Source organism: Glycine soja, chromosome 11, assembly GCF_004193775.1.
Source record: "Glycine soja cultivar W05 chromosome 11, ASM419377v2, whole genome shotgun sequence".
NCBI classification, from domain to species: domain Eukaryota; kingdom Viridiplantae; phylum Streptophyta; class Magnoliopsida; order Fabales; family Fabaceae; genus Glycine; species Glycine soja.
Window position 1 is genome coordinate 3,790,568 of NC_041012.1, and position 27,415 is coordinate 3,817,982.

General features: G+C 33.7%; 4 protein-coding genes and 1 pseudogene across 8 annotated transcripts; 3 read left to right on the forward strand and 2 right to left on the reverse strand.

Annotated features, from left to right (window-relative positions):
• The first annotated feature begins 1,031 nt into the window (after positions 1–1,031).
• LOC114374430 (acyl-CoA-binding domain-containing protein 3-like) lies at positions 1,032–2,840 on the forward strand. Its single transcript, XM_028332066.1, has 3 exons — positions 1,032–1,979; positions 2,136–2,241; positions 2,569–2,840. Exons 1-3 carry the CDS (start codon positions 1,240–1,242, stop codon positions 2,608–2,610), a joined length of 888 nt encoding a protein of 295 aa, XP_028187867.1. The 5' UTR covers positions 1,032–1,239; the 3' UTR covers positions 2,611–2,840.
• Positions 2,841–5,431: 2,591 nt separating this feature from the next.
• Positions 5,432–11,387, forward strand: LOC114377530 (annotated as a pseudogene). Its single transcript, XR_003659100.1, has 10 exons — positions 5,432–5,956; positions 6,303–6,446; positions 7,089–7,257; positions 7,508–7,763; positions 8,744–8,831; positions 9,021–9,203; positions 9,292–9,377; positions 9,455–9,526; positions 10,503–10,899; positions 10,989–11,387. The product of XR_003659100.1 is annotated as a molybdate-anion transporter-like (transcript).
• A 723-nt stretch (positions 11,388–12,110) lies between these two features.
• Positions 12,111–16,877, reverse strand: LOC114377529 (probable prolyl 4-hydroxylase 9). Its single transcript, XM_028336079.1, has 8 exons — positions 16,597–16,877; positions 16,336–16,479; positions 15,870–16,027; positions 15,167–15,269; positions 14,047–14,142; positions 12,849–12,914; positions 12,657–12,770; positions 12,111–12,485 (listed from the first exon to the last, which is right to left on the reverse strand). The coding sequence occupies exons 1-8, from the start codon at positions 16,720–16,722 to the stop codon at positions 12,399–12,401; spliced, it is 894 nt and encodes a 297-aa protein (XP_028191880.1). The 5' UTR covers positions 16,723–16,877; the 3' UTR covers positions 12,111–12,398.
• Positions 16,878–18,675: 1,798 nt separating this feature from the next.
• On the forward strand, positions 18,676–21,406 carry LOC114376930 (protein CONSERVED IN THE GREEN LINEAGE AND DIATOMS 27, chloroplastic-like). 2 transcript variants are annotated; one of them, XM_028335267.1, is made up of 7 exons: positions 18,676–18,935; positions 19,202–19,354; positions 19,523–19,600; positions 19,968–20,063; positions 20,618–20,653; positions 20,778–20,956; positions 21,037–21,406. In XM_028335267.1, exons 1-7 carry the CDS (start codon positions 18,705–18,707, stop codon positions 21,197–21,199), a joined length of 936 nt encoding a protein of 311 aa, XP_028191068.1. In that variant the 5' UTR covers positions 18,676–18,704; the 3' UTR covers positions 21,200–21,406. The 2 variants fall into 2 exon arrangements, with proteins under 2 accessions (XP_028191068.1, XP_028191069.1); XM_028335268.1 differs by lacking the exon at positions 19,523–19,600.
• Positions 18,819–26,583, reverse strand: LOC114376929. 3 transcript variants are annotated; one of them, XM_028335266.1, is made up of 7 exons: positions 26,123–26,583; positions 24,284–25,177; positions 23,695–23,780; positions 22,965–23,105; positions 22,196–22,343; positions 21,573–22,052; positions 18,819–20,093 (listed from the first exon to the last, which is right to left on the reverse strand). In XM_028335266.1, the coding sequence occupies exons 1-5, from the start codon at positions 26,477–26,479 to the stop codon at positions 22,196–22,198; spliced, it is 1,626 nt and encodes a 541-aa protein (XP_028191067.1). In that variant the 5' UTR covers positions 26,480–26,583; the 3' UTR covers positions 18,819–20,093; positions 21,573–22,052. The 3 variants fall into 3 exon arrangements, with proteins under 3 accessions (XP_028191067.1, XP_028191066.1, XP_028191065.1); XM_028335265.1 differs by having other exon boundaries at positions 18,819–20,119; XM_028335264.1 differs by lacking the exon at positions 18,819–20,093 and adding an exon at positions 20,420–21,187.
• Positions 26,584–27,415: the final 832 nt, after the last annotated feature.

Sequence of the window (27,415 nt, forward strand, 5' to 3'; positions counted from 1 at the left end):
ATTTACTTTGCATATGTTTAGGATCATTGAATATTCATTTTCAATCAATTCTTCATTAATTAATTAATTAATTGTGATTCTTTGAGAAAAACAATTTTATCTCTCTTCTTTATTTTATAAAATCACATTTGCTCTCTTCCCACCAAAATAATAATTATGATTTTCGTTTGTATATATGAGTAATTAGAAATTGTATATGCTTATTAAGTTACAATTAGCATACACTTGTTTCTAGTTCCTTTTTATGACTGAAGCAAAAACAAAATTATATAATAATAGTTTCTAACTATTTTAGAGAATAAATTCATAAAATATATAAAAACATAAATCATTTTTTTAAGGAATTAAGGCTAATATTCATAAAATATTTATTTCATATAATGCAGAAAGAAAAAAATGAATAAAAACACAAAACGTAACAAAAGAAAATTTGGGTGAACAATATGAATTTTTCTTGCATGAACAACATCATCAATTATTTATAATAAAAAAAACAAATTTCGTTATTTATTTATTTTATGAATTTATAATCTAAAATATTTATAAAGTATAAGATTAATTATTATTTTGGTGGGAAGAGAAAAAATATGTTTAAGTGATTTCATAAAATAAATGAGAGAAAATTATTTTTCTATAATATGGATATTTAATGGCATTTAACCTGTGCAAATTTGCAGAAAAATCTATGAATTTTTCGTTCTTATTTCTTCACAAGGTAGTCATGTTAATTATGCAAAAGAAAAGTTTTGTTATTCGAAATAATTTTAATGCAAAACTCATTTTGCTACAAACTTCCGTTTATAACAGTTACTCAAACATACATTCAATCATTTACCAATTGGGCTGGACTTTGCTGGTAGGGTTGAAAATTATACAACTCAAAAACAGGAAACTGGTAGATAGAAATAGAATCTCTTTCCCTTGGGATTTATTTAGTTGGTAATTACAAAATTGTTTTGAAATTATCTTTCTACATATTCCCTTCAAAGTTCCTCACCCGGGGTTATTCGGGGTGGTGGAGGAGTCATTTTCCAACACCGACATGTGTATCAAACATTTACATGTGGTTACACCTAAGTATGATATGCAAATGAGAATATACCTTGCTCTTCTATGCTAAATCCACTTTCTTCCTATTGGTAACGTTATCATCAGAAAATAGTCCCAGACTTTGGTCCTCCCACTCACACACAAATTACAAACTCATAAATTCTTTAATTCCCTCTCCATCACCAAGCCATGGAGCTCCTATGGGAGCTTGCCTTCACCATAGCTCTTTCTCTTTTGCTTCCATTGGTTTTCCTCAAACTCCTCTCTGTGACCCCAAACTTGGAAGCAAATGAGAAAGTGGCTCTTCTTGGGCGTGATCATGATCATGGAATTAAATCTGATTCCAAGAGTTGGGAAACGGATAAAGTTGTTCGAATTGGTGGGAAAATTGATGAATTCAGAGACAAGCCGATAGTGGGAAAATTAATAGTCCCAGAAATTGTGGATGTGAGTTGTGGATCGCCCAAGATACACAATTCAGAGAAGATTGATGAGTACAGTGTTTACGACGAAATTGAACTCGTGGATTTGGCGGAGGATCCTGTTGTGGATGAGGGTAATGATGGGGTTGTTAATATTGACGAAGTTGAGGTAGAATTGATGGAGTGTGATTCTAGAGAGAACAAAGTTGAAGAGGTTGAGATCTCGCAGTGCGAAAGAAATTATAATGAGATTGATGAATCTAGTATGAACGAGGAAATTGGTGAAAACAAGGGCTCGGTGGTGGATGAGGATGATTGGGAAGGAATAGAAAGCACTGAATTAGAGAGGCGTTTTGGTGCTGCAGTTGTATTTGTCGGTTCCAAGAGCAATGCTAATCTTAGCAATGATGTGAAGATGAAGCTTCATGGTTATCACCGAATTGCTACTCAGGGTCCTTGCCATGAACCTCAGCCAATGGCTCTGAAGTTCTCTGCTCGAGCAAAGTGGTAGTTGATTGATGATTACCCTGCTTATTTATCTCCTAATATTTAAAAAATAAAAATTAGAACCTTTTTTCCCTCTAGCTCTAGTATTGGTTTGAGTTGCTTAGATTTCTTCATTAGATTCTTTTATGTAGTTAACAAAATTGTTTTTTGTGTAAGGATTGCACGGCGACAACTTGGGATTATGAGTCCAGAGGAGGCCATGGAACAATTTATCAGCCTTCTATCAGAAAGCATTCCTGATTGGATTGAAGAAAATCCTTATGTAAGTAGATATGGTTAGTAATACTATTTTGTTACTCGATCACCCTTTTCTAAATAAAGATGAGATACATATTTTATTTGGTCTTTCTTGGTCCGTTGGACTTGGCGTGATTAACCAGAGAAGTTTTATCCTTTTTTTCTCAATTGTCCTGTCTATACTGGAAGGAAGCCCATGCCTTCCCTGATTCCCAATTTACCCCACAGTTTTTGGTGGAGGGGTGATTTATTTCTTTATTAAATCTATTAGATAAAGCCTTGAAGCTTTATATGAATTGTTTGTATTACTGAGCCTACCATGGTTGAATTTTTATATTTCCTTTTATTACAGGATAATGCTAAACCGGCTTCTGCAACTAACCTTGTGATTTGAAGGCATAGCTACTATGACAAAGAAGCTGAACATTATAAGGTATAACCTTATAAGATTTTGTGTCAAGTGTGCATGTGTAAAAGTAAAACTGCGCTGCAGGGAAGATTAATTATAGAAGGATTTTTTATTTTTGCAAAATCTTTGACTCACATAACTATAAGTAAGCGCCAAACAGAGAACCGCGACCATAATTCGCTTGCAGCATAAATTATTTGAACCTTGCCGATAAATTGATTGCGTGTTAGTTGGAAGTAGGATTAGATTATACGTCATATTCATCTGTCTTTTTCCACAATTTCGTCTACATGAACTAAATAACTAAAGTAGAGGAGTCTGATGCGTCAAGGTAAAATTAACTTCAATATTTTTTGGAACGAAGAATTAAATTGGATATGACAAATAGTAAATGCAAAATGTTAACAGGAGAACTCTCACTGAAATTTCCACGAGGAGATCTCTTACTCTTAAGTGGATACTGGATAGTTATTGTCCAATGCCCACGATCTAGTGCAGAACAAAACTAGTAAAGCTTGTAATTTTTCTCTTAAGAGCAATCATAGTAGACACTTTCACTCTAAACATCTTATTAATATTTTTTTCTATTTCTCTTTCTAAAACATATCATACATTTATTCTTATCATTAGTCCATTACCATTCTCACTTCTGTCTCTTTCTCTCACTAATTTTCATCTAAACTCTAAAGTTTAAGTGAAGATGTCCAGTGTCCACTAATCATTTTTAAATTATCAATACAAAATGCTAGCAATTACATTTCCTAGGTGGAGAGTTGTTCTCCATTATTCAATAAGAAGTTAGTGCTAGATGTACATTTTTCCATGGACTCGAAAACTACAATACGGATTACGTGCCTTCCGCTGAAACGTTCTGGGTGTAAACAAATGTCAAGTTCCGTTGTAAACAAATGTCAAGTTCATTAATGGTTGGTTAAAGTAAAGTATAACTACAATAAACTTCTCCATGGTGGCTTATATACCATTTGGTATTTCAATGATGTTTATTTAAATTTAATGTCTTGTTTTAACCTATTACGACTAAAAAGTTTAAGGAATATTTAAAACAAAAAAGATTTAAAAGGTTCAATAACTATAAATTTCATCAATTTTTAAAAAGTATTGTAAGAAATACGTTAAAATTTCAAAGAAGAAAAAAAAGTATTAGACAAGAAGATTTTAAGAATTTAATTAAAATACACTTAGAGAATCTCCGATGCTAGTTGTTTAGTGGATCACTTATTTAAAATACACTTAGTTGATTTAAAGACCATTTAAAGATCATTTAAGGGTAATTTAAAAGTTACTTAAAATTATATTATTGAAACAAAATATATATGAGTTGCTTAATTATGATGTCATCTTAGGAATCAATTTACGTAAGATAAAAGAACTCAAAATAGATTGCTTAGGGTCCGTTTGGAATGATTGTTTTTGGTTTTAGGATTTCAAATACAATTTAAAAAAAATGTTTAGCAAAATAGAAATTGAAATGGTCTTTAAATCATTTTCAAAATATTTTTACACTCATTTTCAAAATCAAGAAAAAAAAGTTTTTTGAATTTATTTTTTCATTTAAAAAACACATTTTTCACATTTGACATGATATTTTTTGTTGCCACCACCATTGCCATCATCACGACAACCACCCCTGCAACATCTCTAATTTTCGACTTCTCGGTGGCTTTCACCCTACGTTATTTTGCGCGATGACACTTTACTCAGTATTTTTGTTACTCAGATCCCTTCGTATGTAACTCTGTTTAAGACCTCAACAATCAGTTATGTATGCTTTCAGGATCAATGATTAACCCCATAGACCAAAACGAGCTTTTTCAGCGTGTTTCGTCCTCACTCACACACTTCTCAGAAAACCTTTCAAAATATCACTCATCTTATAACTACTTCAAACCAAACATGTAGATAGTAATAATTAATTCTTTTAAGTCATCTTCAACTCACCTTGTCTCTAGATCCATCCCATTGTCACCACCACAACTACCACTACCATTATCATTATCATCACCATCATCGTCTTTAGCATCTCTACCAACATTATTACTACCACCACCTCTATCAACAATATCACTTCCGTCACCATCACTAATACCACCTCCATAACCATCACCACCACCACCACCACCATTGGTTGCCACCATCAATGCCACTACCACCACCACATTATCATTGCCACCATTATTTGCATTACCACCTCCACCATTGTTGTTACCACCACAACCATCGCTGATATCTTTATAACCATCGTCGTTATTGATCACCACTATAATCATTGTTGTCATTATCACACAAAATCACACTTAAATTAATTTTAATATGATACGAGACTTTTAAAATGAGTTTTATTCAAACTAATTATATTTTAAAAACTAATTATTTTTTAAAAATTAAAACTGGTTGTATTATAAAAAAAATTATATTCCCATGTAATGTTTTTTTTATCATATATAATAAAATTTTTAATTTTTGTAACAATTACTTTAAAAGTTATATATAAGATAAGTTTTTGTTTGATGGAGGATATAAAATTTTTTTCACTAAAATATATGAAAGTTGAACTCATATTATAATGAAATTGAAAAAAATTAAAATATTTCAATAATTTGATATATAAATCTTTTAAAACTAAGAAGAATTTTAAAATTTATGTATCAAAAAGCTAAGTTAAAGACTTAATTAAAATTATTAAAAAAATCAATTAAAGCTATACTTTCTCTCCCCACCACCCCCCCCCCCACAAAAAAAAAAAATCATATATTAAGCTACAACATAAACAAAATGTAATCAAGCATTCCAGTTCTTATAATTTATAGTAGTTTGTCACAGCTATTGCAATTTGAGGAAACAGATTTCAGCAGGCAACGGACCTCGATTTATTTCTCCTTTTTTCTCTCCATCAGCAATTCAGCATCAGCAGTATATAGAAGCCACGCGCCATAACGCATTAACAGTACCATTTCTCATGATCAAATCCATCGCTTCCCTCAGTTTCACTTTCCGTCTCCTCCCGTGCTCGAACCACGATCTAGGGTTTACTTCAGATTCCATACGAATGTAAATTTTCTGGCATTCTCTTTTCCTGCGTCTTCAAACAGAAATTATAAAAAGCCGATGGGAGTAGTCGTTGAGAGCTCCGTTTTTTGGGAGCCAAATCCATCCACATACATCTTCATCTTCGTTTGTTGCTGCTTCTCGATCTTCCTTTTCCCTCACGTCTCTAACCTCAACAGAACCTCCACAATCTTCGACCATGGAACCTCTCACTGGTTTCTCCGTTTCCAGCGGAACTTCCTCCTCCATTATTCTCTCGCCTCAGGTTCGCTTTCGCTTCATTTTCTTATTCACTGTGACACTGTTTAGTTTCCTGGACAATGTGCGTGATCATATTTCGAAATTTTAGAGTTCTTTTGTTTAGGAAGAATTGAAACCTAAAGATAAACAAAATTTCTGATTAACTTTAGCTGAACTGAACATTCACTGCTATCTTTATTTTGTTATGAAAAATAATTTATATTTACTTTTTTTAATTTGTTGTTCTGTTTCTGAAACAAGTTCCGAAACTCGTTTTCTCGTTGTGTTAATTAGTTACTTAATTGAGCTTTAGATCGGTAATGTGCAAGTGTGAATGACGGTTTCGTCTGTCTTTTCTTTCGTCTTCTCAGTAATGGAAGGTCTCTGGTCGGTGTTCGGGAGTATGAATTAGCTTCCTATGGAATCGGAAGGGAAAATATGGTTAAGTCTCTCTGTTACGGATATACGACAGCTCTGTTTGCTGCTCCTTTCCTTGGCGTGCTCTCGGATTTGATGTGAGCCTTTAGTTCTACTCGTTGACGTTACTAGATCAATTATGATTAATTATGTTTAAGTAATTCAACGTTGTGTTGAGTATTAAAAGAGCCAATCTATGCAATTGTGATGTAGAAGTGACACCAGTTTATGATATTTGCTTCAGTAAATATGATTTGCTTGTTTAAGTATCTATTTTACAGTATAGCGTGAAATTCCTTCCATGTGGAAGAATTACTGACGCTCTGAATGATTATTGATGTTGTGCAATTTACTGAAGTGTTTTCTGTTTATTAGTGGTTGTTTGAGATTATATTAGGATTTAGGATTAATTTTTTTGGTGCATGCATCCTTTGAAGACATTTGCATTTCAAATTGTTGAGGAAGAATATGATCAAAATCTTAGATCTCAATCTCATCTTCTTGTGAATTGTTCTCACTTTTCAATGTTTTTGTCATTTTGGTGATGACATCCTTCCATGTGTGAACTGTGAAGCAGGATTTGCTAATTGCTATATTAGATACAATTATATGAAGCATCTTGGTTATTCTAGAAGCATTACTGCTAAATTATGCATATTCAAGAAATATGTACATTTTTATATTAGTTTTTGATGATTTGTGGCTAAATTAAACTAACATACTGCTTACTGTTGGTTTAGAGGTCACAAGAAAGTTAGTTTAATCTTTTGCATCCTACACTTTATTGTTGGTGTATGGAAGAAGATTTCAGAGCCACCAAGCATGTTCATGACTAGTATATGTCTCTCTCTTGCCAATACAATATTTTCATTCAGTTTTGAGACTTGGATGGTCACTCAACATGAAAAGGTAACCAGTAAATCTTAACCTTTTTATCTTGATTTCCACACAGACACAAGTATCCACAACTTTGCCACTGGAAAATGGCATAGTAGAAGCTTACTTCTTCCCGATTGAATAACTCGATGTAGACTTTTTTTTCTTTTCACCTTTATATGGAATGTCAGCTTTGCATGGCAAGTATGTGGCTTCCTAGGAAAGAACATAGGAATGCTTAAAATATCTAGAATTTAACGTCAGTCTGGAATTTTGTTTGCAGCAAGGGCACAGGCTTGATTCACTTAATGACACATATTGGTTAATGACTTTCTTTGAGTCTGCATGTTTTATTGCCAGCCAGATGTTTGCAAATTGGCTGATTGGTAATAATACAGAAAAAATTACTGCTCCTTCGTCTGCAGTTATCTTCTTTGCTGCCATATGCTTCACTTTTATCACCAGAGGATGGACAGAAAATCCAGGATCAGCATCTCTTAAGGAGTATAGTCGCTCCCTCTATGCATACATTTTAGGTGGTAAGTTCACAAGCTTTTCTTATTCTTCTGTACTCTTTATTATTTATGATCAACAAATTTTCTTTTACCTTTTTTAATAAAAAAACAACAACTCAATGCTATTAAGAATGTCATTCTTAATATTTGGTTGACAATCAGATAACTTAGTAATATAAGCTTAAACTTTCTGGAAATTACAAAGACAGCTAGTCCCTTTGATTTATGTTCCAATTAGATAATAGTTGCTAATTTTGTCTTCAGAATATGTGCATACCACGAGTTAGTAATTAGGAGGAACTGCTTATAAGAGTTTCTTCCTTTCCTTTTATTTTCCACACATATCTGATTTTTGCTGTTCTTGTTGGTTTCCTTTGCTTCATGGTTGCTCCCTTCCCTTGCTTTGATCAACACTGGGTATTTAATTCCTTTTCTGCGACAGTTTTTCCATTGTGAATTGTGATATCTTTATACTTGTTTCGTAAAAGTTATAAATGACGCACCATTTATTCTTTTTTTGTTGCAAGAGAAGCTGCAATAAGAATCTAGTGAAAATACAATAAGAGAGGGAAAACACATGCAGAGGCTCAATTGTATTAAATTTGGATTTGGATCTCATGCTTTAAGACTTGACTTCTCTGAGTCTCTGACAGCATGGAGATATACAATGGAATTCACGGTTGCTTATATTAAGTTGCTATTTGATTTTTTAAAAAAAATTTCTAAGTTTCTGATGATTAAACCACTTGATCTCCATGTAATCTTTTCATATATAATTTGCCATGTCAACAGCTTGATCTTGTTTTATTTTAGTTCCCTTCACAAGCTATATTAGGCCTGAGCTATGCATGATAATCAATCTTTATGTTCAGACTTACATGGGATAATACTTGATGTGGAAAGGAGTTGGTACTAGAGAAACACATTATTGAGTTTTACATCAATGTAACGAAAAGTTTAAAGTCATGTACTGATTATATTCATTGTAATTTTATAATTCACAGATAAAAGGATATGGCTGTTGGCATGGGCACAAACTTGCCTTCACTTCTCTATTGGAATTTTTGGATCCTCTGGGCACCTACTGTGGTGGTATGATATCAAATTTAGGGCACATATTATCAAGAATTTTGTTTCTCAGTCCATTATTGCAGGAAAGTCTCTCTCCATAATTGAGTCATTATGAAAAGAGGCTTTTTAACTTTTAAGTTATTGAAGCTGTTATATTATTAGTCTAAGTCTTAGAATTCTTATATACATTCCTAATGTTTGTGGTTTTAGGCTGATGGCCGAGAAGTGCATCTGGGATTGATATATCCATGCTTTCTGGGCTCTAGAATGCTAGGAAGCACTGCATTTCCGTGTCTCACTAGTGGGCCATCATCGCTTAGAACTGAGGACTGCCTTGTTTTTGCATACATTATACTGGCTCTTCTCCTGTCTATTGTGGCCTATGACTATCAGGTGCGGTTATTTATATATTGAGAAAGTATCAAATATATTTTTGGTCAGATTTTTGAGTTGGAAGTCTAGAGTCTACTCTCATGTGCAGGAAGTTGGGGTTCTGGTGATACTATTTTGCTTGTTTCATGCTTGTGTCGGGTTTGTTTTGCCATCACTTGCTAGATTGAGGACCATGTAATCTCTTTAACTGGAGTAAGTAATCTTTCATTTGCTTAATCTTGGATTTTTAGTTGTATTTACTTTGTTTGCAGGTATGTTCCCAATGAATTGCGTGGTGGGATGATGGGTTTCTCTCTTGCCCCTGCAAATGCAGCTATTCTGCTTCTGTGGTGCAGGTATATTTGTGCATAATGTTATCTAAAATTGTAGGAAGCATGTAATTAACCAATTAAGCATTATTAACATGTGTTAAATGAACCATGTGATGAAAGATAAGAGACTGCTTGGTTTGAAAAAATGTTCTGTTTTTATTTCCTGTCTCACTTTTAATTGCAAAAATGTCACATTGTTTTTATTTTGTTTTCTATTTTGAAAGATTTGCGTAGAAAACAGTGAAAACAATAGAAAAACTATTTTCAGTTTCAGTATTTCCTATGCAAATATTTGAAAGCAAAAAACAAAAATGAAAAATAAGGTGACATTTTGTTAATTAAAAGTGAAAAAAAAAAATAGAATACTTTTTATAAACATCTACTCAAAACAGACACTAATTTTTTTGAGGTTTTGAAGTTACAATGCTATAATCATGGAGGGTGGCATAAGAATCTAAATTCCTACACAGCCATTTCTAAAGTAGAAGATACAAGTCCTAGTTTAAATTCTTAATTGTGCCTCCCATCTTTTCCATTTATTTGAAAACAGATATAATTTTTTGAGTACGGCTTGAACTTCTTGATTCCCACAACTTGTCCTTGTAGTAGATTAACTAAATAATATATGGTGACATTGCGTGTTCATGACTCTTGAAGAATGGTTAAATGAATGGAATACAATATTTTAGGTGTAATATACCTTTTGAGGGAGTGGCTATGCTAACCTGTAAGGTATTATACCTGAGGTGAATTGTTAGTTTTGTTATAAATGTTTCTGAGTTTATTAAATATAAATCAAAAAGCAATAAATGATTGACAATGCATATTCGGTATTGGTACCCTTGAAAAAAATATAGGTACTGAGGCAATATTCTCAATACATTGGCTTCTGTCTAAATGATTTTGTGAAGACATCGTGTGTTATTTGTGTTTCAACTGGTTGATGTGTGTATTTGGCTATTTGCTGTCACATATATTGGACTTTCTCTTTATTTTTGCAGGGTGGCTATTATCGGAATGTAGGAAATGCAGCATTGATGGCATTTGGTGTGTGTGGTTTATTGCTAGCAGCTGGTTGCATGCATGCCCTGAAGCAATGGGGGAAGCAACCTTATAACAATTGGCATAAACAGTGAATGTATGCCCCTTTGGCAGGCTTTGGTAGTGGTGGATGACCTTCACTTTTATTGAATGCAATGAGGAGTAAAGAGATGAAGAACTTAGATGATGCGAATTCAGGCAAAGGGGAAATAAATTTCAAAAAAGATACAAACATTGACTACTAGTGAGTGCTGAACTGGACTGACATTGGGGTTCTTTCTATAAGGACAGAGAGAGACCGAACATGGAACTTCAGTTTAATTCTTTCTTTAAAGTCTTAGTCCGTGAGACCAAATTCTCTTCTAATTTGAGTATGTCCGCCATTTAGGTTACTCCTGACTAACGGGTTTCTAATTCTGATTATATATTGTAGCTTGCATACTTTCCTGCTTGGGTTTGCTTATACGGAGGGTATATTCAATTGCAGAAGCTTTGGAAGCTGCTTTCAGAATCTGTATCTGGTGACGTATGTCCGTTTCTCCAGAAGAGCATCTAATGACCATTAAGGTGAAAACCGAATATTATGTTTTGGTCTTGTTAGCATATTAGGGTTGGTCATGTGTTATGGGCTGGGTTGCTAGTTTATTCCAAGTTTATTTGCATAAACCATTACACTGACTAACCCTGACATGCTAAGAAGTAAGAAGTTTTATATGAGGTCACAACCACAATGAAACCATTCGAAGCTCTGGTGATGTGATTTTTATCAAATTGATCAAGACAGAATTCAGTTAGTAACAACTAACAAGTTGGTTTACTTGTTTTTCTGCCATATAGGACTGACCTCTCTGTTTCTCTTCCTCGTTTAGAAAAAACCAATTAATCATAATTATGTCTAAAACAGTTTTAGAATTTTTTTAAAGCTAAAATACATTTAAAAAAAGTACTAGTGGTTTAGTCTTTGTTTACAAGTTGGAAACAGTAGTTTCTATAAAATTAAAAATACCTTATAAAAAAATTCCTGAATTTATTGCATCGCTCGCAATCATAAATAGGCTGCCTGTTTTGTTAATAGAATTTAAGCTGAATAAATTATTTATTCGGACGAAGAGAAATGCTAACGTTTTTTTTTTCTAATACATTCTCCAATCTCCACTCAGATAAAATTAAATAAAATTCCTGTAACGCGGGGCATGCTGAAGGATACTAGTCTTATTTTTGTTATTTTTTATTTAGTGGAGTACCGCTGAATTGTATGTTACTTATCGCCTAATAGGGAATGTATTGTTGTATGTATGTCGGAATGTTATTAGCATCCCTCTTCGGATGAAATCAATGTTTTGTATTAAAAATCTGTTTTAACTTTGATTTTACATTTTATTTAATTAATTCGCATATGATATTTTGAATCTTAATAAATTTCAGTGATAATCAAAACTGTTAGGAAAAGTATTGTTAAAATAAGCATTTCTCTCATCTTTCGTGTGTGATATGTAGAGATTAAAGATCTAAGGAATATCAAATACTACAAGGTTATAAACATCTATTGAAAACATTTAGTCCAAGTTATAACTTTGAATTTCTAGAATATTTTTAGCAAATGACTTTTGAATGACGGGGCTCCTCAAGGAAATGTTTATTGACTGTGATTTAACCGTGTCCTATCTAAATGTGCACTATCCAGCTTTTCTTTCACAATTTCCGTATCTAATCAAATTTTGGCCCCGATTATTAACCATGCTATAACCATATATTTTAGCCCAAAAATCTTAATGGCTATTAAAGTGACATAAATACTGCTACTGGTGTAAGAATTTGAAACTCAATTGCAGGTAGCATTCTTCTAATCGTCCTGCACTTGATTCCTTATCCACTTTGTTGCCACCCACTTCTCTCCTTTTATGACGGGGCAGCTTCCGTGGGCTGATGTCTGCCGAAGTAAACATAGAAAGATGGGCAAATAATGAGCGGTTGAGCGCATCGAGTCCAGAATGTGTTAGTTTAGCCCAATAATAATCAGAATATTACAGCCGTCGTAAGTTCGATGAATAAAAATACTAACCTTCTCACCAAAAATAAAAAATAAAAAAGAAATACTAACCTGATCAATAGTACCATTAGGTAATAATGAATAAAATAGAAGCGCATCCCCCTTGCGTGGTCTTACTCTTAAACCAATACAGTCCTCGACATTACCGTCCCTGTTGAATCCATTCTGCCCAAAATAATACGTTAATTACCTTAGGAAATGCGAAGTGCGTGAATAAAGATGTAATGACAAACTTGGTCTTACCTCATACGGAAACATGGTCTCCCCACCTTCTGGAACATCAGTTAAATACAGCAAAAAAGAAGCTACCTGCATGGAACTTAGTTAAGAATCGAACTTATTAAACTTAAATTATGCAAGTTCAAGAGCTAAAAATGTAAAGAAAAATAGCGATTCAATACTAAAATATGAGACGGAGATAAGTATAAGCAATTTGATTCGAATTAGGTAACTAGAAATAGGGACAGCCCCAACGGGTTTGGATAGGATACTTCATTATCGGTTTCCATGTTCACTTTAATAAAATATTTGTTTATGATTTCTTACTTCTACATATAGCAACTTGAATATCTATTTATGTACCCTATTGGCACTTTCGTATTTTAATTGTAAAACATAATAATATTTAACTAAATTCAAACACACTAAAATAAAGTACAAAAACATATTTATCATGACAGCCTCGCTTTGTTCTGCAAAACATGCAAGCTTTGGAAAAAAAAGTCACAGATTCAGTTGCTCATACTAATAAAAATTAAGAAACTAACCATTAACATTTACCGATAAAAAAAATTTTGGAACTACAAAAGATCCAAATGCAATTATAAGAAATCTGGATAGTCCTCAATATGAGGATAATGTTGAGGCTAGAGAAAAGGAAGGGCCTTCGCTGAGATTTTTTTTCAGATACTCAAATTAGAGTGGTCTTCCCTCTATTTTAAAGTATTATATAAACCAGAAAATATTACACTCCTCTTTTTTAAGAATTTAATAACTACAATATTTTAATTCATTTTAACGTGAAAAACCTTTCCATCTATCCCTTTCTTTTCATCAACAAAGGTGCTATTCTACAAATACTTTTGAATTTTTTATGATTTTCTTTTAACTTGCTGTATGTTTATTAACGAACTACAATTCTTGGTGTATTTTTATTAAGAAACAACACTAAAATTACCTATCAAACAACATTGAGTCTTGTCCAATTTTAAAACTTATTACACTTTAAACGTCTTTTACGAGACAAGAGTATAATTTAACATAAGTATTAACTCTTATATTCAATCCCCTGTTAAGTAGCTTCGGATGAATACCAAACTTAGTAGAAAATGACAAATCATGGGCCATTGTTGTCGGTGCTTGTACGCGAATAACTATCCACAAAATCCATAACAACTTGAAAATAAGAATGTACGAGTTTAACTTTAGAGTTTAGACGTACCCTTTGGCTCTGCAGTGGGCCATATTCTGCTTCATCAAATGCATCATAATGAGAATTGTATTTTTGTCCAACCTCATAGCGTAGAATATTAAATGCCTGAAACATTGGTTATTACTCAGATACTTTAGAATCACCTTAAAAATAAAAGATTTACAAATTCGACAAAATAAAATGGCACCGTAGTTGCAGATAATTAGCTCAGGAAGGAAAGCTAATATAATTCGTAGTCTAAATGTTCAAGAACATTGGTTTTAAAGGTGTTTAACGTTTTTCCCCTTTCTTTTAGTTAAAAATTCATTAGGGTTAATTAAAGGTGAAGGCAAAAGCTCTAAACAATACTTCTAGCCTACATAGAAGTTTTGGTTGCACCTAATCAAAAGTAAAATTGAAGATTAAAAATTTCAAAAATTGTAGTAGGTGACATTATTTCAATAGCAATGACAACTGGTGGTTTGGGCCATGAAAATATAGAATACAACGTAGAAAATTAGTCCAAATTCACTAGCAACATGGGGACTATTACTTTGTTAGGGAAGCAAAGAATTAAGAAGACGCCAACTCATATCATGTCAGTGGCAACACAAATGTGTCGTTGAACCATGAAAGATTCGTTTGTACAAAATGTACGAAATCAAACCTCATAGCCGTAGGCATCAAACAAAAAGTTTCCTGCCAACCATGAGGAACAAATTCACCGTTTGAAATGGTACAGATTTACAAAATGATTCTCAGAATCAAACCCCATTAGCCAATCCCCACCAATGTGTGTTAATTTTAATGTACCATTTCCATCAACAGACAGGTCTTTTGATATTAAAATGATCTCTTGATACTCAAAGGATAAATATTATCATAGGAAAAATGTTAATCGCATGATTGTTATGTTGAACATTGTTCACAATTAATAGATCTCTTCTGCATCAAACAATAGTAACTGACTCAGATTAAACATCTAATTAACAGTAAATTAGCAGTTTTTAACTTTTTATTTCAGATACAGATTCAAATAGTGAACCAGCTAAAGCAAAAAAACTAAAAAAAAATTAGTAAATCAGATTAACAAGCCTTTTCAAAATGCTTTTTCTGCAGAGCGAGACAGCTAGCTTAGTAGGGATGTTACCTCTCCATGAGTCCTTGGAATTTTTGTTGCTTTCGCAATTTTCTCCTCAATGGCATCTAAAATCCCCGTTTCATCCTCAGAAGCACTCATAAAAACACCAGAGCTGTTAAAAGAAAATGTAGATATAAGCTTGCAATATATAATGTACATCTTTTGGATTTTAGTAGAAGGTCCTCATAACCATAATGGCCAATTCTCCCATGGGCAAGATACTTTATCTTGGGTTGTATTTGCACCATAAAATGGCCTGTAAAATATTGGCATATTACCAAAAGTCTCAGTAATTGAAACTCCCACGAATTACTCGAGGAGATTTTTTTTTTTGTGTGGAATTTAGTTTAAAACATAATAAATTTATAAAACCTGTCATCTAAGAACCACATGAGGCCTTATATTCTATCTTCAAAGAGACAAGAGGTCAAGATTCGGGAAGTCAAAACAAGATGTGTTAATATCTTGCTCATAAAGTTCAGTGTCTAGGTTAGAGGCAAGGAGTAGAACAAAAAATATAAAGGAATCAAACAGATTGCATCTAATTTCTCAGAACTTGAAAATCTGTTAGGCTCACCATAATCCCAATCAGATTGACCTTTTCTCCGAATTTGTGATAAAATCACACATTTAACATTCTACTTTGTGCAGTTTATAATGAAGTCAGAAGACAGTTAAGTATTCCACAGACACATACTAACGTACACTCTACCTTGTTCTGATTCCCTTTGTACTCTCCTCCGTTTCTCCCTTGCGTAATGCCAATGTTGATGACTTGAGTCCTCCTCTTGCCATTTCAATTATGCTTTCACATTGTTCTGCACTCGCAAAATTAGGAAAATACAGAGCGCGAGGATACCAACTCAAAACCTAAGGAGCACAGATTAAAGACACATTTATTTGAAAGTCAAAGCTCAAGTCAAACCTCCAACAGATTCGTATGCCTAACATTATAATATTCGAGCAGCAATGATATTATTAATTTGAGATTTGCGATCCTTCTCATGAACGTTCATAAAATCAAAATGTTAACGTAAATTCACCTTAATAAACTAATTCACACCACATTGCACTATTTCAAACAGGAATCACAAAATACCGCGATCATCTTAGCAAGTAACTAGCAGAAGAACGTTTCAGCGGAAAATCGCGAAGCACAGAAGAAGCTAAATGCGCACCTGAAAAGGAATCAATGTAACGTAATCGTCGCCGGAGTCTCCGGCTTTCAACAAATGATACTCCGTCTTCTCCTGCGTCGATTTTTCAAGTAACCTCGCTCTCGGTCTCGGTCTCGGTCTCAGCCTCAGGTCATATTCATGTTTCTGCAAATTCTCAGCGATCCATTACTAGGAATATTTTCCAGCGAAAACAAACAAAACCAAAGGAAAACGAGCGTAAAATGGAAGAACAACGTGATTAGGAGTATTGAGAAGGGAAACCTGAGAGTGAGAGAAGAGACTGGAAGCAGAGAATCCAGCGAGGAAGAAGAAGATGCAAATAAGGAAAACGGAAGGCAAGTCGAGCTTGTTCATCCTCCGATTTCCTTTAACCGTTTTGGTTTTCATGTGAAATGCGTGTGGAGAGTTTTTTTTCTGCTTTACGTTCTTCGAGGTGCAAATTGAATGCTAACTGACATTGCCAAGCAACTCTGAAACTTATAGAAGTTGGCAATGCGCTTCTCTCAGTGGACTGGCCTCTTTCTAACGGATTTCCAGGTGCGGCACCTTGTCTATGTGCGTCGTTTATTTGAAGGAAAATGGTTACGTATCCTTAAAATACAGGTTAAAAAATTAAAAATATAAAGCTTTTAATTAGAAAGCATAAAACTGTATATTGTTGTGATTTTTAATGCAATCTTTATTTTATTTTATTTTTACACTTTTTAACTGGACCCTTATTTAAATTTGCATCAAATACAGTCTCGGTTGACAAATATAGTTATATGTTGGATTCAGTAATTAATGTATAGCAAGACATACGTGCCATAAAAAACAAAAAAGAATAAATATTCTTATTCAGACTTCTGAGATTTGTACTATAAAGTCCAAATAGTTAGAAAATATAAAATAATAATCATTTGTTGCCTTAATTACATTTCTTTTATCTATAAATTTTTTGACTTGTTAGTGAATTTTATTCTCAACAAATTAATTGAACGTATTTCAATTTTTTTAAAATTTAATTTTTTTTACCTTCCATTATTTATTTGATAAAAAAATTAAGTGTAAAATTTACCAAAAAAAAAGATAAATTTCTACCAAAAGTTAAAAAGTCGTGGATAAAATTTGTCAGGAAAATATAAATTTGGATTATGCCATGTTAGCTCTCGTTAGTCAATTCCCAGAAATGGCAAAAGATAAATTTTGCAAGTTTTTTAAAAGTAGCAAGTAAAATACCTCAAACTAATTTGTTGGGTTCGCTAAAAAAAATTAGGGGGGAAGAGCAATGAAACCTTATTTTTATTTATTTTCATGTGATTAGGTTTTTATTTATTTTGTTTGATATACAATGGTGACACTATGAATTAAACCTAAGATGTCATGTATATTATTCAAATTCCCCACCTAGGTTGATCCTAATGAGATTTTTTTATACTTTTAATGAACTTTTTATTTTATTTTTATTGATCCCATCATTTTTTGCGAGTTGACCCGACAAGATCAGCCAATTTTGTCATTCCTACTTAGCTTTTCTTCATACAGAAAGTAGAAAGGATGAGTTTTCTTATTAGTGTATCGGGAATCAGAGCCCTTTGTAAGTGTATTAACCTATAAAAGTTCTTACTATTAATGAGCCAACACTACACTAGTATCTACTCATTAAGTCCATACTACTATCAAATTTCTTAACAGTCTAATGAACTCACTTAGTTTTAACCATTGAAATAAAAGTCTCTTTATAATAAATAACTAATATAATTATTTTATAATATATGCTCACATAAATAATTGGAAATATATAAATATCCAACACTGCTTTGCTTTGGTCAAGTTATGATTGATAGTGGGTGTGTCGTTGTTTTGCTTGCAAACTGAACATGCTCGTTCCCACGGCGTGCAGGCAACAGATACAGATTGCAATTTGCGTGCAAGGGAGCAGCGGCCAAGTTGCTCCAGCAACATTTCCCTTGGCGTTTCTCAGACCACAAAAATATAAAAGCACGAAATGCATTTGGTTCGGATAATCTCAGTCCTAAGGGGGTTAAGCGCATCAGATGGACGGTGCATAAGAAGCCCACGTGGACAAGAAGCTTCTCCACATAACTTAGAGGCAGGGTAGGCTACAGGGTCTCTCTTTCTCATCTATGAAAATAGGAAAATACAGAGTTTATTTACTTGTTCTCCTCTTCCATGTAAATAATATGTGGTCCTCGGAACGAAGACATGAAAACCATTTTTTGCGACTTTCAATTAATCACTGAACATAATAATATCCTATTCTTCTTCCTCCTCCTCCTCCTCCTCATCCTCCAAGTCGGAAATTGAACCGGGATTTTAAACCAAACTCTATTCTGCTGCGTTGGTGATAGCTTAAACTCAACAGGTAAATGATTAGACAAAATGTCTACTGTTCACTAATTCCAAGTGCAAGACAAGCCAGACCAGGCAACAGTTATGGCTCATTGATCATCCATAATCACAAAGCTTCAAAATTTTCTCACCGGATTTCCATCAAGGCTAAGGCCATAAAAGATGAGATGGATGGAGAAACAAGCGGATCTTCAGGACGTAGCTGGGATCCTGGGTTGGAAATTGAAGTCCCTTTTGAGCAGAGGCCGGTATGTGTTAACAGCTACACAATTGTGGCAATAATTGTTTTTTTGGATGATCTTTGAAATCTACATGATATAGCATGGTGTATCATTAGTTCATTAATTTTATGGCTGAACCTAGCAAGTGAGTTACATATCCGTGGATGCATGCATAAAAATTGGAACGGTTCATGATAAGGGATTAAAATGAATTATTAGTTATCAGGATTGTTTCACTAAAACTAGTTTCATTTTTCATTTTATGCTAACCCCGATTCCTCATGGTGTAATAGGTGAATGAGTACTCATCTCTAAAGGATGGAATCTTGTATTCGTGGGGTGAACTGGGTCCGGGGTCGTTCTTCCTTCGCCTTGGAAGTCTCTGGCTGGCAGTATTTACAGTTCTTGGAGGACCAATTGCAGCTGCAAGCTTTAATCCTTCTAAAGTAAGGAAGAAGTTAAAATATATGTGTGCATAATTATTGAAACATCTAATCAACTAGAAATTTTGATGCATACACAACGTAACACACGAATACGTGCCAGCTGCCCACAACATTTATACCGCTCATAAAATTTCCTTAATGTCTGCATTAACGTTCAGAACATTGCAGGAGCCTCTAAGATTTATACTAGCTGCTGGAACGGGAACTCTCTTCATTGTGTCTTTGATTGTCTTGAGGATTTATCTGGTGCGTTCTAAATTCCAATCCTCCTTTTGTTCTTCATGTCACAGCCATTTCATTACTGGGGACAAGGGAGGATGGGGTGAGGCAGAGATTTAAAAACAAATTTGTCCTGGTGTAGTATATCATGAATTCAAATCCATATTGCATTTGTCCAAGGATTGGAAGTTGTCGGAACTCCCTTTTGTAGTCATCATGCATGCTGTTTATATTGTTGCCAAAGTGAACATTATAATGAGATTTTCAACTGAATGTAATCTGTTGGTCATTCACACTAACTATACCCGATGGTTAAGTGACTGAGCTATGGCTGCACCTTCACACTAAAATAACTGTTGAAGTTAAGACTTAAGACAATTGAATTACAATGCAGGGTTGGAGTTATGTCGGTGACAGACTTCTATCAGCGGTCATCCCTTATGAAGAAAGCGGATGGTACGATGGACAGATGTGGGTCAAGCCACCCGAGGTTAGCCTCTTCTACACATTCTTCCTGCACCTAGAGAGAACAGAACAAAAATATGCCTGAAAACATCACATGTGAAAAATTATATTGAAGGTGGTAGATTCAGTGCGCTATAATATATATATATATATATATATATATACACACACACACACACACGCATTGCAAACTGACAAATTTATGATTCTATCAACAGCAGAATATTGACAGTAAAATATGCCTGAATGAATATAAAAGTAGCCAATTTTAGACGTTGCTTGCAATTTGGAACTAGGTAGGATAAGATCAATTGCTAGCCTTTCTAGCAAAAGACAGGGTCATTTCTAAAGGCAAACAGATAAAATGGTAGCAACTTGTAATTGGCTTTCAAATTGTAAGAGATACTTCTTGATTAAGCAACAAGCAGTCTGTTCAGAATTAGTGGATATGAAGGATATGGAATAACGTGTAGCTGAAATGTGCTAACAAATATTAATACTACTAAATGAACCAACCAGTGACATGTTTCATTTCTCACATTTCAGGCAATATAATCTGAAAACTTAATTTCTTTGCAGATCCTAGCTCGTGATAGATTGTTGGGCTCTTACAAGGTACTGGACATCACAAAGTATCACAGCATTGCTTGAATTCATAAAGATTTTGGATACAGACTAGAGAGCAATATGTTAAATTTGATTTCTTGCAGCATGGTTCACATACATTCCATGTCCCCAGGTTAAACCAGTCGTTAAACTGCTGAAGCAAACTCTAGTTGGGACAGGAGCATTGCTTGTTACAGGAGTAATGCTATTTATCTTTGCTACACCAGTGGAGAATTTTTTTCGAACTACCTTTACCAAAGAAGAAATTAAATCAACTGTTCAAGCTCCCAAGGTTAACACAAAGCTCCTAAGGTAAGAGAAGACATAAAAATCCTTCACTATCTTCCACAGTTTTCTTCCGTGTCATTGCAATTTTTTAATGCATATTGCAGAAAAGAGGAGTTGCTTAAATTGCCAGTGGAGGTGATAACTGATGATGATCTAGCAGCAGCTGCTGCTGAGGCTGCTGATGGAAGACCTGTCTATTGTAGGGATAGGTATTATCGAGCATTAGCAGGAGGGCAGTACTGCAAATGGGAAGATCTGCTCAAATAAAGGATAAAAAAGAGGCATATGTAGTCAATTTCATTTAGTAAAAGAAGTTTGCAATTTGTGGAGACTCTGTGGCCCAACGCCATATTCTATTAGTTTAGAAAATTATTTTAAGTCATTCAAAGCAAAGCCAAAGCCAGAAATAGATGGAGAAGAAACATACAATCAAACCTAACATTAACATGACAATATAAAACTACATGTCTAGCATATTACTATTTGCATATAAATCCAGAGGGAAGAGCAACACATTTAAGAGGGGGGAAACAAGAAAAACAGACTTAAATATATAGATAAATATATACCAGTAGAAACACATAAGTTACACATGCCTATATTGGCAAGTCTACGTAAGTAGAAACTGTATTTGCTGTACCTTGAACTATGATGGCCAAGTAAATTCCAGGAAATTGTCCAGCTCCATGACCTCTCCAACACGGGGATGAAACTCATTGTGCAGCGAAACAACTAGCTTCCATAATACTGACCAAAATAAAGAATCTTTGATTTATAACAGAAAGGCAACTGCAGAGGTATATTGCATGCATAGAAATCCATGATGTATATCTGTGAAGATTCGGATTGCACAACAATTCTGAGACAAGTAGCGCCAGAAAATACTTTTGACAAAATAGATGTTGGGGCAAATCAGCTCAAGCATGATATTGGTTCCTTATATATTAAAACAGCACCAGCAGCCAACCCTTGACCAAGTGAAGTAACTTCAGTATTTGGCTAACATATCGATCACTAGGCAGATGAAAAGTTGAATTTGCAATATCCAATAGAACAACTAGAGGCTTGTAATGAGTTTTCCTTTCAGTACTTACAGAACATCCCAAGAGTCATTCTGTAACTGTAAATGGACAGGGAAATATTCTAAAATCAGTAAATCCCTAAATAGATATTAGTAAAGAATTTGTTGATCTTTCCAAATTGTTCTAGCAAGGACACAATAAATTCGTTGACAGTGTCGGTCAAAAAGTCCAATGGATATACCTATTGAACAAGTTTCTTGCACCAATGAAGAATTCGGAACATTTGTGCTCCAACAACATTCCTAAATGATTTCTTGCTTGCTTTGGCATATTCAAGATCAAGTGTCCGATATGCAAGAGCAAACAGATACATTGCTGGATGAAGTCTTCTGCAGATTGCAGAAAAGAGACAGTCAGTATACTCCACAGCAAATTACTTGGGTTGGGTCTTTGAGAGAGAAATTCTAAAATATTGATTAGCTTCTACCACTTCTAAATGTCCAAGATGAAACAAAATAGTTAAAAAATGAGATATTTTATTCCTACAGGCAGAAAAAAATAGCTAAAAGTTTTCAGAATTCAGTAAGCAGAGCTAAGCTAAAGTTGAAATAAAATAGGTTTATAAATCTGAACAACTTCTCTTCTATATAAATGGTTTCACGCAATTTAACAGTCAAGAGCCAATCAGATAATTCTTGTTAAAAAATATATGAAATGTGGCTGTGGCCTGTGGGCACTTTACCAAGCCAAAATGCATGTCAAACAGACTTCAACAGTTTAAAAAATAGATTAAACAAAATACAGTTTTAGTGCAAAATCCAAAATACAGATGTCAACTTTTCATTTCTGTGAACATTAAAAATTTTCCCCAAGATCCATATTTATACATCATTCTATAATAATCATTTGATACCATACGTTTTAAAAAGAAAAACCTCTGTTGCTAACATTAAATAAAATTTTCACAAAGTTAAAAGAAGAGAATAAATACACCTAATTACTCAACTTACCTGTCAGCTTGCTCACTATAGTCCAAGCCATCCCAGAACCTTTGTGATGGCATTGTACGACCATTCTTATCTTTGCCATATGTTTCAACGTACCAACCCCCTATGTCATGGAAGCCACAACGAGGCTCAAATAGCCAAAATCTGTATAATTAAGGCAATGAAATTATTAAAAAGTATTATGGACAGCAATGAGAGAGCAGCAGACAATCTTCATCTTCATTAAATAACAAGTTGCGGTACCGAGAAAAATTCACATAAACTTGAGAATACAGCAATAAGTTCATTTTTGCAGTTAGAAGCAGTACAGATTATGAGAAAGAGTTCTTCTGACTTCTGACTTCTGAGTAATAAATCCACAAACCACAATATCACTTCATCAATTCTGGTTCCTTCACCCGAGAAGGTGTAGCAACACCATTTTCCAGATAATTGAAACTTAGTACAAGTAAATTAACCCAATGACCACATTGCTTTAACCTTTAATAGAACCATTGATTAGCCTAACATCAACACCAGGAAAAGAATGAAAAAAAAATGCAAACATGGAAAGAGAAGATTGGTATGGATAAAAAGACCACATGTTCCAACACACACAAACAAATCCTCTAACAAATTATATAATAATAAGAGAGCAGACAGCATCAGGGTATATGCATTAATGAACCCCAAAGAGATTGTTGTGCTAACTCAAACAGCAATACAAATATAGAGAGAGATGTCAAAGCTTTACTTGCTTGGTGGTAAGCGTGCTCTAGTGCATCTACATTCACAAACTGAAACTTTCTCACTCACTTCATACCAATGCATATGCTTCACCTGAAATTTTTTATCATAACATTACATAATTATAAGCATCTAGCTATACCAAGTTATATATAAGACTAAATTTCTAGTAACTAGCAAGATCCCAAAAACCAAACCATGCTTGTTCTCATATTTAAAAATATTAGAAATGGAAACAAAGAAGACTTGGTGCTAATGCAAAAGTAAAATTCCCAATTAAGTTGTTAGAATCGATCAATATTCATTATAATCAGTCAATAGATATTATTGATTTCCTTCTTGTAACAAGTATTCTGATTGATTAGATCAGACAGTAAATGTTTTATAAATCAGGATATCAACCTTTGTTGTTCTTATATTGTGATGGGAATCTCTCCTATTTCTTTCTGCTTGTTGTAATCTTCCATTATGGCATATTATTTCCCCTTTTTATAAGAGAGATTGTACTGTTTGACTAAAGTAAGACATAGAAATATCTTCCAAATTAAGTTCTAATAGTTAAATCATCAAGACCATGGAAAAGCAACATTACATACCATCAATGTTCTATGCTTCATAATCACATGGGTCTTTGTACCCTTGTCATTGTAGACATAGCAAGAACCTTCATCTGGACTGCTCCCAAGTCCAGATATGGTTCCCAAGTGAATTCTTCTTCCAACTGCACCATTTGCAAGGTAATCTTTCCAAAAATCACTGCTGATATGTTTGGGATCTTCATATAAATTAAGGAACACATGAATATGATCTTCAGTATCTTCTGTCTGCATCTCATCAGAACAGCATCTGGGTAGGGCCCTAGATGCTGTAGCAATCACTCTTCCAGAGATGTGCAATTCTAGATGTCTATATGCATCTGATACAATACTTGAAGTTTTAGAGCTGTGACCTCGGTGAGTTTCAAAATCATCTGATCTTTTTGCATTCTTGTGGACGTTCAAATCTGTTATAGATTGACACAGGCCTGAATGGAAGGATCTAAAAGATGTTAACTTCTCATTGTTAGTAATTGATATCTCTGGAACCTTGTTAGCTAGGCAAACCATTCCGAAAAGATCACGTCCTGAAACTAAGTGCAAAACCTCAGGAGTTTCATAAGAGGACCTCTCCTCAGCCTCAAAGCAGTCAGGAAGAAGCTCCATGGACTGAATTTCAGGACCATAGTATGCTGCATAAATAGCTGAATAAAAATCTCTCTCAAATACATCAAAATAGCCAGTTCCAACTACCATCTTCTTTTCTGCCAAAATATTATTTATAGTTAATCTGTACCATTTTAACCATTCAACAACTTCCATCTCCTTGAACGCAGTAGCCTGTGATTTGTAAATTTGCAATTTTGAACCCTGTCCAGGATGCCTTTGCATAAGTTTTTTCTGAGACAACAGGTACATGTCATAATGGGCTCTCTTTTGAGAATCTGAAAGAATCTGCAATGCATCATAGATTATTCTGTTAAGTCAATATTCCCTATAATGTAACCAAGGGAAAACCTCATTATAGTTACCCACACACACTCAATGTAATAATGTATGCTCTGCAAGATTTCCAGTAGTTAAAGTCATGAAGTATGTGGTCATCTTGCCAATACCATGAACATATTATAGCCAATTAATCAGCAAGGACCAAAACAAAATATGTATAAGACCATGTACAACATATCCAAAATTCAGGAGAAAAAAGAAAAGAAAAGCACATATAGTCAGTTTGCCCCACTGCTAACTTGACCAATGCAAGCAGTACCAAAAACCAATGTAGTAAAATGAACACTAAATTATTTATTCAAACTTTGGGCATTAGAAACTATCAAAAATCAATCAGACATCCATTAAGCAACTTCCCATTTGGTTTTTCATTTGATTGAACTATTGAATGCAGAACATCCTTGATCCTTCAAGGGCAATAGACAGCTGTTCCCCTAATTAACACACGGGAGCCTTCGAACTCATTGCATCAATTTGACAATTTTTCTGTGTTCAAGAGCTAACTAAACACGCAATGGGGAAATAAAACAGACTATCAAAAGGTTCCTATGAGCATGTCATTTCTCAATTTCGCAGCCATTTAATAATCAACTTCGATATACATTGGTCGTATTCAGAATATTCAAACAAAACCAATTATTCAGTCCACTAAACACAACAGTATATGAAATGTCCTCTAATCATAATATTATGGCATTCTTCAATAAGCCAAACTTGGTTGATTCGTTTTAATTCAAGCTCTAATTTAGCCAGGAATACAATGATTCGTTTTAACTAAGCTATCTACAATATTTTAGCCACAAATAAAACTACCCCTAAACTTATGATTGAGGTTATATTCATCAGCGACAATAATCATAATTCATAAACCAGAACATGATTTGCACAAACCTCATAGGCAGCCAGAATTTGTACAAATCGTCGAGACGCAGTGGAATCGTTCTTTGACTCAGCTAGGTCCGGGTGAGTCTCTTTGGCCAATTTTCGAAACGACGCTTTAATCTCGTCAAAGGAGCTGGTCTCGGACACTCCTAACAGCTCATACGCGTTCTCTACGGGAAAATCTGTCCAAGCGGATTCGGAAGCGCTACTGAAGCCATGTTCTCTGCAGCACCGACACAGAGATGCGACGAAATAGAGCGTTGGAATGGCGCCGTTTGGTATAATTGATATGAAAAATTCTGGCCTCCGATTATTGATTCCGACGACTGAGCTGTATCCGGCACCAGCGACGGCGAGATAAACCATGGCTATCCCTGTCTTTTCTGTTACTGACTTACTGTTATAATTAATTTAATTATTAGAAAGAAAAAAAATGTAATTGCAGAACCTCCGTACAGTAACAGTGCGGAAGCGAGTGGGTTACATAACTGCGAAACTTTTTTATATATATATAATATAAGAACGTCCCAAGAATCATGAAATAAATCCTGGGTTCCTCTAAAATTGTAACTATAATATATCACCTTATTAGTTTTTCAAAAAAATTTGTTATCTTCTCGTACTCTATTTTTATTTATACATGTCTTCTCGTATTCTTGCTCTTACATTATTATTCACTGGAAGATGTTTGTGTTGAACAGTCATATGCTAATTTACGTCCAATAAGAGAAAGAACTAAAAGAAAAAATCAATAGTTATTATAGGTACATAATGTGACAAGAAAAAAATAAAAAAAAAAACAGTAAATGATGTAAAGGAGATGTACAACATTTAACTGTTACTTCAAAACCCTCTTCTTAATGAAAAAAAACTTAATATTTAGCAAAAAGGAAAAAGTTATTTAGTCTTAATCATTTCTTAAATACTTAAAATAATAAAATACCATGTACCTTTTTATAGATAATGTCTTGACTAATGATATATATAAAATAATGTTAATGTATTTAACTAAATCAAGTAAGTATGTTAGTGATTATTATTTTACTTATAAATAAAGAATCATAAGTTCAATTTTTGTTAAAAAAAATTCATTTTTTTCATTTTTCATTTTATTTAATTTTTTTTATATAAATATCATATCAATAATATTCTACGTCAATATTAATATATCACATAAAAGATTCAATTTGCTTATTTTGAAAAATAAAGAATTTAAATATTTTGATTTTAAAATATGAAAATCAAAATCATAAATTTAAAATTATATAAAGACTAAAATTACAATTTAATTTATATATTATT

Coding starts and splice junctions, on each gene's coding strand:
- LOC114376929 (XM_028335266.1), bottom strand. CDS start 26,479: ATGGTTTATCTCGCCGTCGCTGGTGCCGGATACAGCTCAGTCGTCGGA. Junction 25,178..26,122: donor AAATTCTGGCTGCCTATGAG/GTTTGTGCAAAT, acceptor GATGCATTGCAG/ATTCTTTCAGATTCTCAAAA. Junction 22,344..22,964: donor TATAGTGAGCAAGCTGACAG/GTAAGTTGAGTA, acceptor TGCAATCTGCAG/AAGACTTCATCCAGCAATGT.
- LOC114374430 (XM_028332066.1), top strand. CDS start 1,240: ATGGAGCTCCTATGGGAGCTTGCCTTCACCATAGCTCTTTCTCTTTTG. Junction 1,980..2,135: donor TTCTCTGCTCGAGCAAAGTG/GTAGTTGATTGA, acceptor TTTTTGTGTAAG/GATTGCACGGCGACAACTTG. Junction 2,242..2,568: donor GGATTGAAGAAAATCCTTAT/GTAAGTAGATAT, acceptor CTTTTATTACAG/GATAATGCTAAACCGGCTTC.
- LOC114376930 (XM_028335267.1), top strand. CDS start 18,705: ATGATTAGACAAAATGTCTACTGTTCACTAATTCCAAGTGCAAGACAA. Junction 19,355..19,522: donor CAAGCTTTAATCCTTCTAAA/GTAAGGAAGAAG, acceptor AGAACATTGCAG/GAGCCTCTAAGATTTATACT. Junction 20,064..20,617: donor TGTGGGTCAAGCCACCCGAG/GTTAGCCTCTTC, acceptor ATTTCTTTGCAG/ATCCTAGCTCGTGATAGATT.
- LOC114377529 (XM_028336079.1), bottom strand. CDS start 16,722: ATGAAAACCAAAACGGTTAAAGGAAATCGGAGGATGAACAAGCTCGAC. Junction 12,915..14,046: donor GCCCACTGCAGAGCCAAAGG/GTACGTCTAAAC, acceptor AGTTCCATGCAG/GTAGCTTCTTTTTTGCTGTA. Junction 12,771..12,848: donor AGACCATGTTTCCGTATGAG/GTAAGACCAAGT, acceptor TATTTTGGGCAG/AATGGATTCAACAGGGACGG.